The sequence below is a fragment of the Cupressus sempervirens genome, chromosome 6 (genome assembly GCF_028749045.1).
Source record: "Cupressus sempervirens isolate cs-2001-9-10 chromosome 6, ASM2874904v1, whole genome shotgun sequence".
Classification (NCBI taxonomy): Eukaryota; Viridiplantae; Streptophyta; class Pinopsida; order Cupressales; family Cupressaceae; genus Cupressus; species Cupressus sempervirens.
Window position 1 is genome coordinate 541,854,773 of NC_143123.1, and position 22,366 is coordinate 541,877,138.

The window sequence follows — 22,366 nt, forward strand, 5'->3', positions numbered from 1 at the left end:
GATAACTGACTAGTAATAGTTTTAAACTCATTTAAATGAACTGCAACAGATCCACCTTCTGCCATTTTCATATTAAATAAATGCTTCATGAGAAATACCTTGTTTGAAGCAGAGGGCTTTTCATATAGTTTCGCTAAGGTTTGCATCAATTCTTCTATCGTCTTCACGTTTGTAATATTAAATTCCACTAATGGTGCCAAGCATAATCGAATGCTTCCAAGTGCCTTTCTGTCTAAGAGATCCCATTCATCATTTGACATAGATCCTTGATTCTTGGCTTTGCCTTCCAATGGCTTCCATAAATCCTTCTAATAAAGATAGTCTTCCATTTGCATATTCCATAACTGAAAGTTTTGTCCATTAAACTTGTCAACCCTCAACTTACCCTCTTCTATCATCGCTCCCACTCAATTGTGAGACTTTCCTGTAGAGGATAACTGAAAAAACAACTAGGTTCTAATACCACTTGTTTTGATTAAACCACAAACAGAAATAACAATTACATGCAAATAAATTCCAATAACAAAAAATAATAGATCACACATAAAAGAACACAAAACACCAAGATTTAATGTGGTTCACCCAATCCCTAGGCTACGTCCACCAAACAACAAGTTTGATATTATTACGATCTAGTGATTATAACCTGATTACAATTCGTAATCCCTTACAGCTCAATACCGTTGCAAGAACTAATTTTGCATCACAACTATAAAACAATCCCTAATCCTAAGATCTTTTATATAAGTATTTTTACCGCTTTAGGGCTATAATTAATAATTACATGTCAGCCCAAAATCCTGATAAAATAGGGCCCAAATTTTTTTTTTAGGGCGATGCCTTGAGCCCCAAAGAATTTATGAAGTATGTACAGTACTTTCCTGATCAATCACCACAATCTAACAATCTCCCACTTGGGGACTGATCAGGCTCCACACTAAACAATAGAATATAGGCACTATAACTTCTTTCTTGACTAATCTCTGATCTTCAACTCAATCTCAAATCACAAAATAGCTTTTCAAAACTTCACCTATATCACTTTCACAAAAGTTTGCATACAATTGCTCAACATAACTATTACTTCAAGATAGCACACTTGAATTCACAAGATGTCCTTTGCATAAATACCATGCCTTTACACAAATTGCTACTAGGTCGGCTAAGACCACAATACACTTTTCCAACTTAGAGTAAACGTCTAGGATGTCTGCCTTAATTGGACAAGTAATTATTTTGTAAACAAAATAATTTTTTTCTTTTAATTTTGCTATCTTGTTTCGCTTAAAACATGAATATCTTTATTCCATATAGTTCGTATTGACTTCCAAGGTTATACACATCATCATCAACATGTATACTATCTCCATCTAACTTTTCTAGTCATAATATGACATCAACAACAAGTTATAAACAAAACATTACACTCTTGTATACCAATTTCATAGACATTTTTTGATGCCAAAAGCTAAGTATCTTTATTTCTGAGGTTTTTTGTAAGCATGTACATCATGTGTTGCCATAAATGACAATAATTACATATCCTTATTAGTCAATTGTCAACAATTTCATATTCTTAATATGTTATTGTATTACCTTTATTATTATTTCATCTGTCTAGAATAGTTTTATTATACTGGTTTATATTATGCTATTTTTACTTATCGTATGCCCATATTATAGCATTTTTTAAGCTTTATTTACACTCTTCTTCCCATCTATACTATGTATGTACAAGACACCGATGCATCATGCTAGTGTTCGACAGACACACTAGTGTCCTTGAACCACATTGGTTTTTGAGATATCGAGCTTGCAAATATCAAGGTTTGATCAATGTAATTAACTCTTTTAATCTCTATATCTAATTTTTTAAAATCTATTTATTTTCTTTAGTTAATTGCATTATACTTAAATGATGATATGTATACATATAAGAGTAGCCAAGTAGATCTCTTTATATATCATGTCAAATATCCCTAACACTCCTAGCTAGCAACATGAGGTGGTGCAAGGAAGTCATGCCTCCCATGAGGATTTAACTGACATCTAGGTGGGTGTCTCATTTTCTTCCCCACACTTCCTAATACTGTTTAGAAATTTATAGTCTAAAAATGGTTTGGTTTCAACCTCTAGTTGTTTTGGCGTAAGCATGCTTTACCTAAGCTACTATAATTAGGATTTTGTCCATCAAAGAAACCAAATAGTAAAAAATTGACCCAATTACACCTTCAAAGAGTATGAATATTAGTAAATTATGTAATAATAAAAGAACATACCATCACCCTCACTAACAAAACTACAACCCTTCCACCAAAAACTTTAATTTTCAAAATAAATCAAGACTGAAACTTGATCTAATTGCACTTCCAAATTATTTGAATCTTGAGAGGTAACCTAATTGAAGAAAATATCATCAACCTTGCCAATTTACTCAACTAATTGAATTACTTCAAAGAGAACTCCAATTTTGAAAAGTTGTCTTTATAACTTCCTAACACTATCCATAAAATTATGAACTAAATGTGAATTGGTTTCACCCTCTTGTTAGTTTGATAGAGCCACACTACTATAATTGCATAGAGTGAGTCCATCAAAACCACCCAAGACTCAAACTTGACTCAATTGTACCTTCAAATAATACTCCTATGAATAACAATTAAAAAGATCATACCATCATCCTCACCAACAAAACTACAAATGCTTCCATAAAAACTCTAATTTTCAAAATAAATTTAGAGTTGAACTTGGTCTAATTGTAATTCCAAAATATTTGAATCTTGATGGATGGCTTAATTAAATAAAATAGCATCAACTTTAGAAATTAAAGTCAACCAATCAAACTACAACCCTTCCACTCCAATTTCAAAAAAGTTACCTCTGTATTTTCTTAACATCAATCATAGATTTATGGTCCAAAATTGTTTTGACTTTACTCTCTAGCTAATTCATTAGATCCATGCTTTAACTAGCATAGATTATCAAGAAGAAAATACCATCATGCTCACCAATTAAACTACAACTCTTCCATTGAAAAACTCCAAGTTTTAAACAACCTTGCTTTATTAACTTCCTAACAAAATCCATTCCTTATTCAAACTACTACTAGAACCATATCCATGCAATCAAATTGGGAACACAACTATAATTGCACAAAATAACATGCAAGTACACATTCATACAAATATCAAAATTTGAATATCAAGACATTTTTTATTAGTCTAATCATCATAACCCCCTTCCAAAATATTGTAAAAATGCAAATAAAAAGAACCACTAAAAATAAAAATGCATTTAAAAAAAATCCAATTATAAACCTTTCTCATGCATTCAAATTAATATACTAAATTTCATATAAAAGAATACACCCATGCGAATATAAGGAACACATTCTCTCGTGTGCATCTTTATTCTTATATGACTAGCAATTTATATGGCTACATGGTAGCTTCTCCATTAAAGGAACCCAAGACTAAAAATTGACTCAAGTGTACCTTCAAATAATACAAACCTTGGTGAATGACATATTATAAAAGAGAATACCACAATCCTTACCAATTAAACTACAACCTTTTTATAAAACCTCTTAACTCTCAAACCAATTCCCTTCATTAACTTCCCAAAGTAATTATTTCCCTCTATATCATTCAAACTAGTAGTAGGTATAGACAAAAACAATCATGCGCATGCAATCAAATTGCGAAATGACAATGCATGGGCCCAAATGCACTTGCACTTGATTATACAAGTTGTATGTTTTAAATAAATTAAAATACATTCTAATTTTTAAGTTAATTAATAAATACAAATAAATTGTCTAATCAAGAGCATTTTGACATGTGTATAGGTGACGCCATCAAATTGAGGCACACCTATTTTTCACATTGAATAACACCAAGCACATGTGGATAGGAAAATCAAAATTTGCATACCATAACATATTTTGATGCAATTTTTTCTAATCAACAGCATTTTGAGTGGTGTATAGACCACATACAACACCATCAAATGGAAGACACAATTAATTTCCACATTGAATAAAACCAAGCAAATGTTCATATAAAAATCAAAATTTGCATACCATAATATATTTTAAATAAAATTGTCTAATCAAGAGCATTTTGACCCAAATTTTCATGCAAATTTCTCTAATCAAGATAATTTTGACCTCTATAGAGACGCGTGACATACAGCACCATCAAATTAAGATCACAATTATTTATTTTCCACATTGAATAACACCAAATATATTCATACAAAAACCAAAATCTTCATACCATAACAGATGTCGATACACCATTGAAATCACAATCCCCCTCACAAACCCTAAACCAAAAAAAAAGTACCACTCGCAACACATTATAGTATGTGAATTCAACGTTTTCATTAATACCAACCTTTTCATTGATACCATTTGTATGGACAATAAGGAGAACTGCCAACTTGGATCCAGTGGAAAAACCCAAATGTTTAACATTGTCATGGATTCAGTTTTATAAGCTAAATGTCATATCAGAGAAGATAGGCCTGCCAAAACATCCAAGGATTCATGGAATGGTCCCCATCTTGCAGTCTCCCACTGGTCCAGTTTTCAGGCACGCATTCACTCTATGCCGCCGTATTCTCTACTCTACTCTTCACATTATCATAGGAAGGAAGAGTGGGAGAGCTTGTGAATCTCTTGACGGCGGCAGCCTGACAAGCCACAGTCCAGTTGGGCTGAACTCACATGGGAGAAAAACATGGTCTCTCTCTCAAATCTTCCTCCCTTCACAATCTGTACTCCCCTGCAACAACACTACTGTTTTAATGGTCACGTGAAAAAGGATTCTACTTTCTGCAAAAGAGGAGTTTGATAGTGAAGGACTATGTTTACTGTACGAGTAGCTCGGCAGCTCATGTTTGAAAGTTTGAATAGAATTTGTGTTGTGTGTGTCAGATCTGCATTGGGTGGCGTGGTGAGATCGTGAAGGCCATGCTTTGAAGATTGTGGATGGATATTCCCGGTACTCTCATGGCTTTGATGTAACTCAAACATTCTTTCTTGGGCATCTCTTGAAAGGACTCGGACGGGAGGGTTTAGGGTTTATGGAGTTCAGGGAATATGATTCAAACATTGTCTCCTTCAGCTTTGAACGGGGTACAGCCAGAGGAGAAAAACGGCCTTGATCTTCCCAAGGACATCATGTTCATCATGGTTTTGTTAGTTGGGGAGGATGGTGTGAAGTACAGACTACTTTAATGGAGATTGTTTTTGATCTCTGAAAATATATACAATCCTTGTGAAATTGCATTTTGTTGATCATGTTCACAAGATTGGATGGATCTTTGGGTTTAAAGTGTCTTTTGGGTTGTACTTTGTATTTGCCTGAACCACACATAATTTAATCAATTCAAATCAACTTGGAAAGGAGTTTGAATTGTATGGTACCTATTTGTGGAGTTTGAATTGCATGTTATTTGTGTAGTTTAGTTATGGAGAAAATTTTCTAGTAAGTGCATTTTGAGCTAGAGTGGTATTCAGATAGGTGACCAAAGTATCGGTAAGTCATCTCTAGGAGCACCGCCTAGATCCAATGAGTGTTGAGTATTTCATTTATTCTTATGAGAGATGGGTTTGTGCGAACCACTACTTATGAAACATGGGTCAATGAGTTTGACAAAAAAAAACTATGCATTTAAATATTAAATTCTAATAGCAATATCACAATTTGTAAAGTAGTTTGAAATAGAGAGCCTACGTGAAATGGGTTGCCTCCATATAGGTCTTAAGCTCTCCACTCTCGTCCATATATGTGACCCGACCTACTTTGTACTTTCAAAACAAAAAAAGTAGTTTGAAATGTATGTTATTTGTGTGGATTTGGGGCTTCTAATTTAAATCATTTTGATTTGTGTTACTTGTGTGAATTTGGGTTCTACATTATTTAAATCATTTTGACTTGTGTTATTTGTGTGAATTTGGGTTTTGCATAATTTAAACCATTTTTATTCATGTTATTTGTGTTAATTTGAATTTTACATAACTCAATCAGTTGAAATAAACGAATAAGCAATTTTGAGTTGTACTGGATATTGTGAGAGTTGAGTCTCACATAATTTAAAATGTTTGGAGTCATTTTTTTTGGAGAATTTGGGTCTCTTGGAATTTAATCAATTCAAATAAACTAATAACTTGGCTGAGAGTTGTACAATATTTAATCAATTTAAATAAACTAATAACTTGGCCATATTTAGTCTCATCATACATCATGAAATCCCTAACCCTGAGCCATTTTATACAAGCTTTTTCTCGCTTACAAAATTAGGGTTAGAATAAGTCATCCAATAGAAAAATCATAGCCAACGTCTTTTACATTAGTAAAATCAATTGAGCTTTCAAGGGGCACAGCCCTCGAAAACCCCTAGGGGGATGTTGCCTCTCGACGTCACCCTATAGCGTGCCAGGGAGCTTGCCTAGGGCTTTGCCCTAGGACCCTATAAGGGGCACTACCCCCAAACCCCTATAGAAATAATCTGAGGGGAAAATACATTGAATAAAGTGACAAAAATTAACCTTTTAGTGTTAGACATATATAAGTATAGATATTTGTTAAGTAATATTTTTAAAAAAAAATTAAATGATTTTATCATCGACATATTCTCAAATCAAATAGGACAAAACAAATCACTATTATATAATTTAGTGAAATGATTGTATATGCAAATGCAAACAACTATACAAATATTAGGGAATTTAACCTCTATTAATTAATTATTGCTTCTTATTATTGGATGCTTTGACTTTTAAAAGGACAACATCGTGCTAATAAGACTATAGTGCACTATTAACCAATAGAGTAATCGAAAAAAATAATTTATTTATTTTAAAATAATTTTGAGAAATGTAAACTTTGGAAAATTTGTTGAGCATATTTTAATTGTAGATGCTTTTTATTAAGTGAAAATAGGTTTTAATGGGGCCCTGAAACCCATTACATCCATATTTTGAAAGGGATCTAAAACTAAATATAGGAATATTATTGTAGAAAGATATTCAACAACAAGACCATAGGGGGGGAAAAAAAAAGTCAACCAAGAGCCAACAAAAAGACAACGGCAAAACGATGGAAAAAATAAAGCATCAGTTGCATACAAAAGCCTAAAAGGGTAGATCAAGACCCTACAAGATCCACTAGATCATGGAGGAAAGGGGGGACTACCCCCAACCCCAAAACATGAAAAGTATTTTTGAGGACATCATGATCAGGCACTTGAAAGTACATATCCTTGAACTAGTTGAATCCATAAGGGAGAGATAACCTCTCCATACCAATCCTACCATCATAGCTCCCTTCCACTTCTATAGAAAGGGATCCCACCTCGATAGGGAAAATAGGGAGGAAGGAAATCCCCAAATAAGACCACTTATGAAACCAACCCCCCTTCAAGCAAAGGCATAAAGAGAGGGTATGTACATCCCACCATCAGCTTCACCCACGTAATAAATTACCACCTCAAAAGATGAGATGAGTACTGAAGAGACTATATCATAAAATAACCCTCAAACCAAAAAACCATCAGTAGGTGTCAACAAAGCCAAAGGAGGAACTTCATATCTATACAAGTCTCTGGGAGATGAAATAGAAGTGAGCTTAGAGTCTACCAGTGATCAAAAAGAGGCACCCAAATCTTATAAGGAGGGAGCCATAACTAAAGAAACTTTCACATAACCAAAAACAACAAGGAGTCAAGGAGAGCCCTTGGAAATTTTTAGCATCTATCTAGCATGAAAACCAAGAAATAGAACTCACTTGTAAAATTGAGCAAAATACTTCCACATTCTCACAATTTTGAAAACACCATGACAAGCAAGGGTTATTGTAACTGCAAAAATGATAATCCCTCCAAAATGGAAAAATAAGACCCACTCAAGAAAATGATACACCTAATCAACACAGTTGATCTACGACCACCCAAGAGGGGAGGGAGGCTTAGGTTGAGCTTACCAAAAAAAGAGCCAAATTTGAAGGTAGATAGGAAGAAATTATAACTACCCTCCCTAATAACATCATAGAACCCCTACAAATGACAAACCCTACAATAATACATCCCTAGAAGCAATAAATAGAGGAACAACCTCGGTACACCATATCTAAAAGCAAATAGGGCCATGTTAGGGAATACCTTCCACCGTCCCGAGGAAACACCAAATCTATCAAATAATCATCCCCAAGTCAAGGTGACCAATACACTCCAAGCGTAGGAATGTTGCAGACCTCCATCTCTGACTACTATATTTGGGCCTCTTTTTCAACGGTTATTTTTTATGGAGGGGGCACATTTTGTGAAATCAGAATTCTTTTTTGCAATTGTGACCGATAATGTCATAATTCTAATGAGATTTCTGGTGACCATTATAATTTTGGCAACGGTCAAACTGTAAAAAAAAACACAAAACCTAAATTCATTTTCATAGATGAGTGTGAAAGCTAAAGTGATAAAGCTCTCCAATCCAGCATCAAAGCTCTCCAATTCATTGTCAAATATCTTCTAAAGCTCTCAAGGCACCAAAGGCTTCTTATTAGGTAATAAATTTATTGGAGAATACAGGGGATTTTGAGATTTTTGTGAATTTGGGGAATTATAAGTACCTCTATATTTTTATATTTTATTTCTTTATCTTCTTCTTCTCCCTCAAGGATAACATGCGTTCCATGCCCAAAAATATTCCTTCCTCTCATGTAGTCACCCTTTCTTAGGGCAATATGTATATCTCCCTCAAGGACATTATGTGTACCTCTCAAAACTGCTAAAAAATTATGCAACAATACCATCAATTAGAAACTCGAAACATGGTAACCCTTGTTGCATTTGAGAAACACAATTTGTGGCACCAATCTTTTTGGGATGACTTTTTGACAACTCTAAGATGCAGTACACATGCAACCCCCTAGCCCATCTAGACAATAGACCCATTCCATGGCAGTCATATATTCATTTAGTATATCCTCTAACCTTGAGCCACACACTATATAAAAATGTACATCCACAATGTATATATACCAATAAAATATATATACATTCCCTAGCCTATACCCTCTACTCGTTCTCTTCACCCATGTAATTCCAATTGTTGTTTGTGATCCATTCTTTCAACATCTTGGATAGTAGTTCGCCAAACAAGTAGAATATAATCATTTTGATTGGCAATTTAGGGGATTTGGTTGCACATGAATATAATTATACCCTAAAATTCTTGTTCATCCACTTGAAAAAACCCAAAATTCCATCACTGAATGAGTCATTGATATCCAATATTGCAAATGCTCTAATCTCATTTCACAATTCCACTAAAACAAGATTGGTAGCCCACCCTTAAATCCATCATGTCTTTGCAAATAACATTCTTGAACCAATTTCCTAAATTAAACTTACGTTCTTCATATGTTCCTATACAACATATAGTATGTCCCCTCCTTTCCTAGGCAAAAATGAGAACTTTAGAGTAGGTCATGAACATCCACCAAAGCATAATGAAAATACTATTATTGTCAAATAATTTTTATAGTTGGAAATGTACTAGTATATACGTATGCAAAATATTGAAATATTATTCTTTCATAGAATGAACTAAAAAGATGTCATCTAATGGAAATTCGTGATTGTGGGATATGCAGTAAATGGATATATTAAATATAAGTTGTTCAAACTTGTAAATAAATGGAATTGTTGATGGAAGTTGTTTGGTGCATTTACATCCTCAAGGAAACCACTATACACACATCTTAAATCTATTAAATCTTCATCTCTCATGCATTTTTCCAAATAATTTTAGGGCCTTATGTGTGCTCTGACATTTTGATTCTAGCTTTGTAGCAATTACACATTCTGCAAAAAATCACTTTTAAATTGTAATTTGATGATTACAATGCCATAGAGATCCCATATAGAGGATGTGTTAGCAAAATGTGAAAGTCGTGCACTTTATCTAGGGATGTACATATTGACTTATATTATATTTACATTGTTTAAATTTGTTATTATTATAATATTTAATATAAACAAAATCTATGCAAAATATTATGTGTATTAGATTTGAATTACATTTCACTTTAATTAGTATTGATTCTTTATGGAAATATTGTAATGAACTAGTACTGATATAAATCTGAATTTGATTTTGAGATGGAAATTTATTCAAAGCAACCTTTTGGGAAACTTTGTTTGGGATGGCTAAAAAATTTGGATATTGTGGGCTTTTCAGATAATTGCCTCTAAATAAATAGAATAGGTTTGGTATGTGAGTATGTAGATTTAATTAAAGAGCTCAATTTGAAGGTTATAGTTGTGATGTATGAGTCCTCTAAATGCTATAGTAATCTATCACCTTTGTTGGTTCACATTCCAACATTCCTATAACTATTTATTCCTATGGATCTCAAGTGTAAAATAATGTTGATACACACGGCTAAGACATTCAATCAATATTCATATAAAGCAATGTTGAAATCCATCAACTAATTATTAGTACATTATGATTTAAAACCATTTCTCACCTTTTTATCTTCAGATTCCCTAACAAACCATTTTACAAGATTTAGACACTAAAGTTTTAGCACCCTATTAGCATTTGTCCTTATTGTTTACTTATCACTATAAGGTTCCTTATGAAAATAGTGACCCCCCTTATTAGGTCCATTAGTCTTATAATAAAATGATGATGACAACCAATTATAATACTTGGATTAAAATGCAATGATATTGAATGAACTGCACTGTAAACCATCTTCCATCTTGTAACACTAACATTTCCAATCACATTGTTAGTACTAAAATGTTCTTTAAATAAATAGTGCAAGAGCACCCAATACCAAAGAAAGCCACATGAAGGCATCAACATCGAAGAGGCAAGGTAGAAACACCAAATATAAACTATGAAGTTATGAAGCCCATCATGAGAATAGGATGCAAGGAATTCAAGTTTTATGGAAAATGTCCTAATAGTTAAGAGGATATTTTAAGATCTCGCATGAATTCACTTTGGAAACTAGTGCTGACAATGTCAACATAATTGGTGTTCCTCTTTCCAATTTTTTCACTAGTTGAATCTTTCCAAACTAAGGAAATATTAAGATACCATTTTTGGCCTTCTACACAATATCTCAAAATCATAATCAAGTCAATTAGTCTAGCTACCTTTACTTTGCCACCCTTCTATTAGGCATGTAGGGCTAATTAGGACAATTTACTACAAATGTTTTGATTCAAACACTTTTCTCTCATAATCTACAACATTAATCACTGTGAATAGATTGAACACCCTCTACTCAAAATTTCACAATCATTCAAACCCCTTTCCCAACTTGTCTCACCAATCTAATTCAAACTATCTAGAACATAGTTTATTACATAGAGATGCTAGGAATAGGGTTTCCTTCCATAAATAGCCACACACATAGAACACTCTAAAAAAATCATTATTTTACAATGCATGGGTGGACCTATAGAACCTTAGATAGTCATTTTTTTTACTAGAGGATGATGGTCCAAATGTCACGGTTTCCTATAAACCCTTGGTTTGTGAGGGTTATCGGGTAGCCAAAAAATATTTTTTCACAAAATGAGTTTCTTGAAACTTAGAGACTTAAAACCAAATCAATAAGAAAGATAATTCAATTTAGTTTTTGTATCTAAAGGTTAAACATGGTCACCAATCAAATACCAATAAAAATGTGCAAGGAATACATGGGATTCACAACATCTTCTAATACTTTATTGCTCCAAATATCACCAAAACTCAAAAATCACCATCCTACAACCTTCAGAAGGATATATAAATATAAATCAATGGTTCCTAACTAGATTAGGTATTAGGTGAACATTTTTAGATATTTTACAACTAGGAGCTAAAATATTGTCAAGTTATCATGACAGATTTTGAGCAACTTGGTAAATTTTTAGCAACTTGACCTCAGACTTATTCTAGGACCTTAATCCTTGCATATTTATCCTAAATAAAATTAAAATTACTTTAAAAATATATAATAAGTTTATTCTTTCATATTTTACCCCCCTTGGTCTCAATTTTTATCAAAATCCCTAAAAGGTCTTAAATGGCATTTTGGTGCCAGTTTTGGCTTATAGTTCTAAGTACACCTTAGATTATGGACCCAAATGGTCTTTCAAGTCTAATTATAATATATTTCCTCTTATTATACCACATATTCCCTTTGGATTGTATTATAACTTCAAGGTGCTTCTACACCAATTTATGATTTGGTGGTTTCCAAGCAATTTTACTACAGTTGCAGATGGTACCATTGTGTTCTTGAGGTTCAATTCAAATATATTGGTGAATTTAGAGATTAAAGTTAATTCAAAATTTTTTTTATTATTTTCAAGTGGATTATTCTACAATTTTATCTTATTGTTTGATTATTTTCATTGATAGGTGTGCTTGCATTGATGTTTTATGTCCATGAGTTCACGATTCTTCATTTGTTAGTTTACTTGGCGATGTTTCATGTTGTGGATGATTGTGGCATATTTATTGGATACATATCTTATTTGAGGATATTTTCAATGGTCCAAGATATGCATTAGTCAATGTGGATTGGTTCACACAAATATTGTATTGCATATGATTGTAATTTTGTAGTTTAGGTGATAAGATTTTTGTCAACCTTGTTTACTTATCCAAGGTTGATGATTTGTATAAATGTACTAATCTTCTAATCATTTATGTATATGTATGAGTGTGTATGAGGATATCAGAGATGAATGTGAGAAAAGGTGTAAGTAGAGTATGGAAATAGAGGTAGGGGGTCTAATGTATTATGTAATTTTATGTAACTAACCCAAGAATGTTGAAGATTATATTATCCAATTCATAAATCATGGATTATAGTCCATGTTAACTGATAAGGTAGTGGAACTTCTCTATTTTATTTGAGTAGTGAGCTCTAGGTAGTGTGTCAAAATACGTATGAATTCTCATTATAATACCTTTATCAAGGTATAGTGATTTAAACAAAGTACATCATCTTGTGGTTTCATCCATACCATATTTTCCTTTCCTAATAGCATTTTCCGCACAAAATATTTTTTGGTATTATGTGTTGTTGATGTGGTGTAGGTCTATTCTTTACTATTCATTAGTCAGATCAAAGGTTTAAGGTTAAATTTTCTTAAGTTTGAAGTTTTTCATATAAATGTCCTTTTAGTCAAATTTTAAATATCCTTTTAGTAAAACACCATTAACTCTTTAATAAAAAAAAATATTTATTTTGATGAATCCATACATAAACTATGGATGAAATTATTACTACCTTTATAAATAGTCTTGAGAAAATGGGCCCATATTAGATGCAATCATACTTACAAAAATTAAGTGTCTTTAAGAAATAAGTGTAGTCACAATATCAATTAATTTATAACTCTTTCAAGGATTGTAGATGTCAAATGACTTGACTCTTTAAAACAAATAAACAATCATGGTTATTATTTCATAGTTAGGTAGTTAGGAATGTGATAACATAATTAATTATTAAGAGAAAGATAGAATGATATTGAGGAAAGAATTGATTTTCGACAAATACACTCTTATTCTACAAAATTATCTTGACCAAACACTAGTCTTCTTTGTCTTGGAGCATACCCTAATTTACAAAAATCCTATTCTCAAACACAAAAGCCTTTAATAACACACAATGACCCTCCTTGATGCAATGCTCAACATTCCTTAAACTGAAACATAATTTCATAACTAATGTTTCAAGTTTTATATATAACTAGGTCTAAGACTCTTAGTTTACTAGTGGCATCATTTCGCTTAGTTTGCGATGGTTATAAACCAAAGTTTCAATAGCTCAAGTTTATTTTTATGTGTCTCATCAAATCATGTTAGATAAAATAAGAAAATAAGAAATTAGGAAGACACTTGCTAGATTATCCAGTTTAACTTCAAGTGAAGAGGTGATGGAAAATGTTAGTCCTTGCAAAACTTGCAAGGGCCTAAAGATTAGAAGAGTTAACATAGAATTTAAAAAAAACTAAGATATATTATAACAACCATGGACACATCATAGCATATGTATTGTGTAAATTTTATCTAGCATAAGATACTTGAATTGCATATGTTGGAGCTTCATCCCCTTTCCCAAGCATCCCTCATAGTCTTATGGATCGATAGGTATAAGTCAATACACCATATAGAGATAGTTTATTTAATAAAATTGTGAATAGTAAGATTAATATCTTATAAGATATCTCTCTCATGTTACAAACACACACACACACACACACACACACACACACACACACATACACACACGCGCGCGCGCGCGCGCGCACACACACACCAGCTATCTCTCTCATTTTAAGGAGTGCAAGTACCAAAAAATAGGTATTTTTCATATGTGCCTTCCTTGAGTGAGGGAAATATAGGAATAGAAGATGAAAGTGAGACATGTAGTAGGTCTCTAATTGGGAGATCAACTATAGATCAAAAGACCAAAAGGAAATTCAATAAACACATGAAATTTTTCCTTTCTCAAGGGGGGTCATGTTCTTATGATGGTGAGACCAAATGTGACTTCAAGGTGCCCTTAAGGTACCAACATGTACAGAAAAATGGGTACCTAAGGAACTACCTCCAATAAACACTATTTTTTTCTGCTAATGGGAGGATATATCACATAGTATCATCGCCATTACATTATTTGGGCCTATTTTCCATAGATGGCATAAAGGTCCCTTACAAAAAAATTGTCAAATTGATGGAGTATGTCAAACCTTGTTACGATTAAAAAATTTGGATGCAGATTGTTCAATATAAAAAGACTATGTGTAGGTATGCACTCTCTATAAATTAAGAACACCAAAAGACAATGATCCAAGTAAAAGAGTGGCTATATATATTGACGGAATGCCAAAGGAAATAGGGAATATTATAGGTTTTATAAATAGTGCATTGTTGGAAGTCTTAATTGGACACTAAGATACTAAGAAGGGGATGGAGGGTGAAATAGGATCTGTAACACTTTAACCTTTTCAACAATTCTATAATGCATTCACCATATTTACCATCTCATATCAAATTTCTTATGCATGCATAAGCTATAGAATCAAATTATAATAACATGCAGATCTAATCTATCAATCACATGCATGAAAAGTAATCACATGACACAAAGATTTTGGTTACTTAGAAACACTTCAGAATGAAGGTAAAACTAGGGTGGGGATGACACCCACAAATCTTCACTATTGCAACAATAAAGTTAACATGTTAGGGTTACAATGTTTGACCATATCAATGATCTATGCTAAGGGGTCTATCTTGTTAAAACATTTTAAGACTGGTAGATCTCACCTTGTTAGAGGATTTCACACTTACAACAAAGTAAGGACTCTATTAGGAGATTTACAAAGATCTGTTAAGACTATTTTGTTAAGAGATTTACCCTGACTCAATCTGTTAAAACTGATTCAATACCCAATCCTCAGTTTTCTCTGATAAGATGATATTTGATCTCCTCTTTCCAATCTAATCGTGATCTCCAATCTTATAAATATTTTTTGCCCTTCATTGCTTGACTAGGTCACTTGCTTTGTTTTGGAATAACATAATTATTAGCCTCTTCTACAATGTTCACACATTCACACTTGAATTGTATGAATAGCTTGCTTTCTTCTTTGTATCACCATTCAACTCACCATACTCATGCATATATTAAATTAGCTCCAATTTTTCCCTATTTAAAAATTTCATAAAGATTTTTATAGATGCTTCCTTGTTTCACCTCTCCATCTAATTTGTTCATCACAAAACATAGGGATTTGTGATCCACGTCATAAAATGCATAAAACTCTCTATAAAAAACTCTACGAGTATTAAATATCACATCCATGAAAACTTCAAAATGGTTTACCTCAAAGTTTGCATCATTCCTTACTTGAATGTAAATTATGTGTTGCTCAACACTTATTGTTTCTGACACTCGACACTCACTATATATGTTGTCAACACTCGATCTCTACTATTCTCAATACCTTCTGTATAACTCAGCTTCAACATAGTTGAACTGCTTGGTTGGTATTACACTCAGCTTATTTTGAAAATAATCAGCGACCACATACTTGCTTATCTCCTACAAATCTCAGTATATACAAGTTTATATACATGACTCCACCTTTATAAAGTAGCTTGGTCATAGTGCTGACCATCTAACTTTTCCTAGTAAATGACTAAGTGTTTGACACTAATAGACAACAAAAATTAAAGAGACCAACAATCTCCCCCTTTGAAATTGGTGGAAAAAATACTTTTTCATGATTACATCATTACAAATATGAGTACTCCCCTTGATCCTATGACTTAGTTTAGAAATAGAACTACAAAAATTTTGTCTTATGCTAATTAAACAAATAATGAACAATATGTACACATGATTCTAAGTAGTTAGATTATTTTAGTGTCATACTCTGTCTTCTGCATTCTGATTTCCTTCTAAACTTTTGAGCTCTAAACTCTATTACATTCACCTTGTTCTTTTCTTCTTTTCTCCATTTAAAATATGTAATCATCATTATATTTTTCCTTGTTTTTGTCACTCATGTCTATTGTTGGGGTTGAATGGGTGGAATCAAACAATATTTTTCAATAAAAGGTTTATGAATTTGGTTGATCATAGCAATTGTATGATCCCAAATGGTTTTTGTTGATTCTAAAGTATGATTTTGCAACTAGAGCCTAGCTGCCAAATCAATTAAACTGTCAGCCGCTAAAAGATTATGATCTTCATTGATAAGATCTTGGGTTGTTTTGATTTCTTTTGGCATAACCTCCAAGTGAGGTATCAACATTGTTTGAATAGGGACAACTATGATCTCATGATGCTAACAGTTGCTTGAAGATTGACTAGTTTTCCTTGAGCATCCAATAACTTATTGTAGTGTTGTGAACTAGATTAAGTTGGTTACAAAAGGGTGTTTCTTGTTGTCTTCATCTTAGCTTGAATCTATTAGATGTTAGCCTAAAGATCACTTGTGAATCTTGGCACATCACATAAAATGTTATACAAATATTGTATTCTTTGAATTAGTTCTTCTTTGTTTTATACACGTTACTACAGTTGCACATTTTGCTCGACAATTGTTGTAGAAACTTTGTCTACAACCTTATGTTCAAATTTCCTTGTAGACCAATCCATCAATTTTTCATTAGATTCAATATCTCCAACATTTATTTGATCAAAAAATTTTACAAGCTGGGAAATTATTGGGCTTTTCCCATCAAAATTTTGAATATCAAATGCCTCAAAAAAAATATCTTTAATATCACGCAGTACCTTCTTTTGTTGATGTTCTCTCCTCAGTTCTTTTTGTCTCTTCTTCTTCGCCAAAATTTCTTGTTGCAAAATTGCTTTCTCAAGAGTGAAATTTTCCAAATCCAATAATCTAGACTAACTTCAATATCTGGAGAGAGGTCCTTTATTGCTTTCTTTTCTCTAGGTGTAGAGGTGTTGCTACTCGACACCAATTTGGGAGATGGTGAGGGGGTATCACACTCGGTTGTGTTTGTGCATCTGTGCTAAAGAAAATAATAGTAGCACTTGGCTCTATTTTATTTTCCTCCTTATTTACCTCAATGTGAGGTCCTAATACTCTTGGTCATTCTTGACCTATGGTAGGAATTTCTTCACTAGTTGTATATGTGAATATGTGACCTATGCTAACACACACACTTCAACATGGTCCTTATTTGCGGATTCATCCCAGAATGAACATTGGATTGTTCATCCGAAAATCAGTTGGCAAGGTGACCTATTGCCTTCTATCTAAATGGAATTTCTTGTTAGATATCCTTAGATTTGAGGTGTTAAGCAACCAGACCCTCTAAGAACGAAGGATTTAAAAGAAAATGTGACTAATCTATATGAGAATGCAGATTAATCTAGAATGGAGTATGCACATTTAATCTAAGAACATGTAAAAGAAGATTATGCTAAAATGTATGCATATTATGCTAAATGAGATTAAACTAGAAAATGAATATCTTATGAAAATAATGAGCTCAAATGAATGCACAATCTAGCAACAATTCAATGCAAATTCTCATTCAACCTCTCCTGAAATGAAGAGAGGATGGTCTCTTAAATAGACTTTCCAGGAATCCATCAACGGTTGGGGTCAATTTCAATCAACAGTCAAGATTAAAGGTGAAGTTCAGTCATAAAGGAAGATTCCCAAATTAAAGGGAGTTAACTGATTTAATTTGAGTAGAATAAGGAGTTAAATGATTCAATTCTTTTTTTATCAACAGTGAACTGAGAATTTTCTTTTTTTGAATTGAAGAGAGATTTTGGTGAGGTATTTAATTTAATAAAATGAGATATGCTCTCATAATTACCTTTTCTATTTAATTAAATAATTTTATTTAATTAATTAGAGACACTTTTCTTATTTAATTAAATAACTTCATTTAATTAATTAGGAATGGCTTCCCATTTAATTAAATAATTTTGTTTAATTAATTAAAATAGGCACATTTATTAAATTAAATAAACTTAATTCCATAGTACATTAGCCTTAGGATTTAATTTAATTTAATTAAAGTATAAATACTTAGTAATTAAATTAAATATTAATTAATATGTTTAATGTGACTAATATGAGTAAATACTATAGGAATTAAATAATAAGCATGATGAATGTAGATTAGAGTTTTCTGCATCTGACAATTAAGTCAAGTAGCGAGTAGCAGAATAAGAATTTGCCTACTAAAATAGGACTTAGGATTGGTCAGAAATAGACTAGAATTGGTATCATGGCAATGAGCCAATTTTGGGGTATTACATTTTGCCCCTCTTTGAATGAATGTGCGAGCAGTACGTTCAATTCAAAGAAAATTAGAAAGCATGATGCGAAGATGAGATTGGTTTCGAAGTTGATGACACAAAGACCAATTGATAAGCTTTTAAGGACTATCTCTAGAACAGAGCTTAATCCCAAGGAATCCAAGTAGAGCACCTAGATACCTAAGATTGGTAGGATTTAAAAGACTATTTCCAAAATGGAGCGTGATCTTTAAGGATCTAGACATAACATCTAGATACCTGAAATTGATAGCATTTAGAAGATTATCTCTAGAACAGAGTTTAATCTTCAAGGATCCAGATACAAAACCTAGATACCTAAGATTGAAAGCATTTAGAAGATTATCTCTAGAATGGAGCTTAACCTTCAAGGATCCAGATAGAACACCTAGATACCTAAGTGATGCAGAGTATGCACAAGGGAAGCGTCCTCTTTCCTAGAATGACTCTAGGACCTCCAAATGAACAAATGAAGTCTCCAACCTCTAAGACCTCTTAAATTACTTTCAAGACATTGTAATCAACCTATCCAATAGGTTTCTTCACTCCTGCAACACCAAGAGTACTCAATCAAAGGTCTTCTCAAAAACCGGTTAAGGGTCACTTTCCCTCAACTAGGCCAAAAGTGACATCAGCACCTTCTGACCTTTCCCAATGGAATCTAATGCTTGGATCACCTTCACAATTCATAAGACACCACAAATTAACCAAAATTTAAGCCTCTTCAATCTTGGAACACCTTTTTCCAATAGATGGCTAGAAGGCTCTTGTAGCCTTGCTGAACTGGTTTTTACACCACAACTTGTGATTCCTTCAAACAACCTGCAAAACAAACATCATCTCCAAATAACCTTTATTGAGTTCTATTGATCCCCCAAAAACCAAATCTAGACTCCACTCCAGCATGCCCTTACATCTACTATGCTCTCAGACCTATTAGGCCTAAATAGGCTTGGATTACAAAGCAAGTGTATGGACAGGGGTACATGGGACAAAAATGGCTATTGGAGGATGTTAAGGAAGTCCAACTAAGACAAATCCACCAACTGGTTGCAACCCAGCATCAACTTTCCTTGCCTAATTCCAATGTCCTAGTTCAAACCAAAACATTGCCTTGAACTAGGGCTTGCAAGGATAAAGCACTCCCACCATGGAAATTTGACCAAAACTCATGAAATGTAGTGGAATGGTATATACAATGAGATTCATTGGGTTTTGTGCTAGGGATGGCTTATTTGTGCACAAAACAAGCCATATAGCACCAAACCCTTGGTTTGAGAGGGTTTTAAAACTGTTTTCACCAAAATTGATGTATCTTCCAAACCAGAACTTAGAACACCCTACCTCCTTCTCCAATCATTAAATGCACAGGATCAGGGCCGTACAACACGTGTGAACTCTGCACAGGCTGAAAATGCATGAAAAACAGGGAGTTTTATATTCATTCAAAGCAAAATCCATACAATGAAGTTCCTCTCTCTTTTTGGGAAGAGGATCAATGTATTTATAGCCTAAGGACACCTAAAAACCAACCTCCAAGGCAGTTAGAGGTCGAATGCAACTAATTTGAAAAAGTTGCACAGTTTTTGCAAAAGTTGTCAAGCAACTTTTTGCAAAACTGCCGATATGAGAAACTTTGCATTTGAAGACCTCAAAAATCATTCTAAACTTGATATTAATGAGCATCATGTCTATTTAGGCCATATGAAACCCTCCTAAACACCTAAAACATATATGCCCTATAGGCTACTTACATCCTTGGTTTATAGGGTCACCAAATAGGATGAAGTGCCTACACAAATGGGCTCATACTTATTCAAACCTTACATAAAACTTCATGAAACCTCTAATTACATCAAAAAGGTATGAGGAAGGATCTCCCATGTAAAACAAATGAGTATCTCCATTACATGCTATTACATGCCAAGTTAGGCCATGTGGAACCATAACAAGCAATACCAAGAACAACCAAAATGAAGCACAATCAACTGAAACTATCATTGGAACCATCATGGTACTTGACAAGATGAAGAATGAAGACAAGATGAGAAGACAAGATGGAGTTTATCCATTCCTCCAATACCAAGCTTTGTGCTCTGCACCATGCTACCCCCCTCCAAAAGAACTCAAGTCCCTTGAGTTGGGGATAGACTCCAAAGTGTAACCTGCTTTTTCAATGTCTGATTGAGTCATCCAAGTGGCATCTTCATCAGGCATTCCAACCCATTTGACAAGGTAGGAATAGTAGGTTGCTCTCCTAGTCTTCTTGGAGACTCTCTTGTCCAAAATGCACTCTATTTGAGGCTTGAGTGCTTGAGGTAAAGGAACATCCATCAATGGTTCATTATGACCTGTACCTGCATCCACAACATCAGTAGGTTCTTTGAAAGCAAACAAATCTGAAACATTAAAGATAGGGGATAAACCAACATCCGGTGGAAGCTCCACTCTATATGCATTGTTCCCACACTTTTGTAGGATCTTAAATGGACCAATTTTCCTCATTTGCAGCTTGGTATGTGGCCCTTTAGGCAACCTTTCTTTCTTCAAGTGGATCGTAACAAGATCACCCACTTTGAATTGCACATCTCTCCTTTTCTTATTTGCTGATTCCATATACTGATTTGCTGATTTCATAAGTTTGTCCTTGACTTGTTCTTGTACCTCCTTCATAACTTGGGCAAAATCTTGTGCTTGTGCACTTGTCCTCTCCATTTGTTTGATATCTCTTAATTCAAGTATACCCCTGGGATGATTTCCATAAACAATTTGGAAAGGAGTCAATCCAGTACTCCTATTTACTGAATCATTGAATGCATATTCAGCTTGAGGAAGGATAGTATCCCAAGCAGCCCCATATTGCTGAGATAGACATCTTAATAGGTTTCCCAAGGACCTATTTGTAACCTCTGTTTGACCATCTGATTGTGGATGGTATGCTGATGAAAAATTCAGATTAGTACCTAATCTCTTCCACAATGTTCTCCAAAAGTGCCCCAAGAACTTGGAGTCTCGGTCTGAGATGATTGAACTTGGAAAACCATGAAGTCTAACCACCTCTTTGAAGAACAAACCTGCAATATTTGATGCATCATGGGTGCTCTTACAAGGTATGAAGTGTGACATCTTGGAGAATCTATCTACCACCACAAAAACACTATCATTTCCAGACTTGGTCTTAGGCAGCCCCAAAACAAAATCCATACTTATTGAGTCCCAAGGTTTTTCAGGTATGGGCAATGGAGTATACAAACCAGCATTGGTTGATTGCCCTTTGGCCTTTTGACACACCATACAACTCTCTACAAACCTTCTTATATCAGATTGCATCCTAGGCCAATAGTAGAATCTCCTAACTTGTTCAAGTGTCTTATCTAATCCAAAGTGTCCAGACATAGAGCCACAATGTTTTTCCTTTATTATATTCTCCCTATAAGATCCTCTAGGGATACACAATTGAACACCCTTAAACAACAAACCATCTTGTATTAAAAAATCAGAAAAAT

At 33.5% G+C, this 22,366-nt stretch overlaps 1 protein-coding gene across 1 annotated transcript in view; it reads right to left on the reverse strand.

Moving 5' to 3' along the window:
• LOC149553388 (uncharacterized) overlaps positions 1 to 22,366 on the reverse strand; it is a 43,652-nt gene that overhangs the window by 18,033 nt on the left and 3,253 nt on the right. The window contains exon 3 of the mRNA XM_089790328.1: positions 21,026 to 22,139. Within this exon, the coding sequence (XP_089646454.1) occupies positions 21,026 to 22,139 (1,114 nt within the window). The remainder of the gene's footprint in view (positions 1 to 21,025; positions 22,140 to 22,366) is intronic.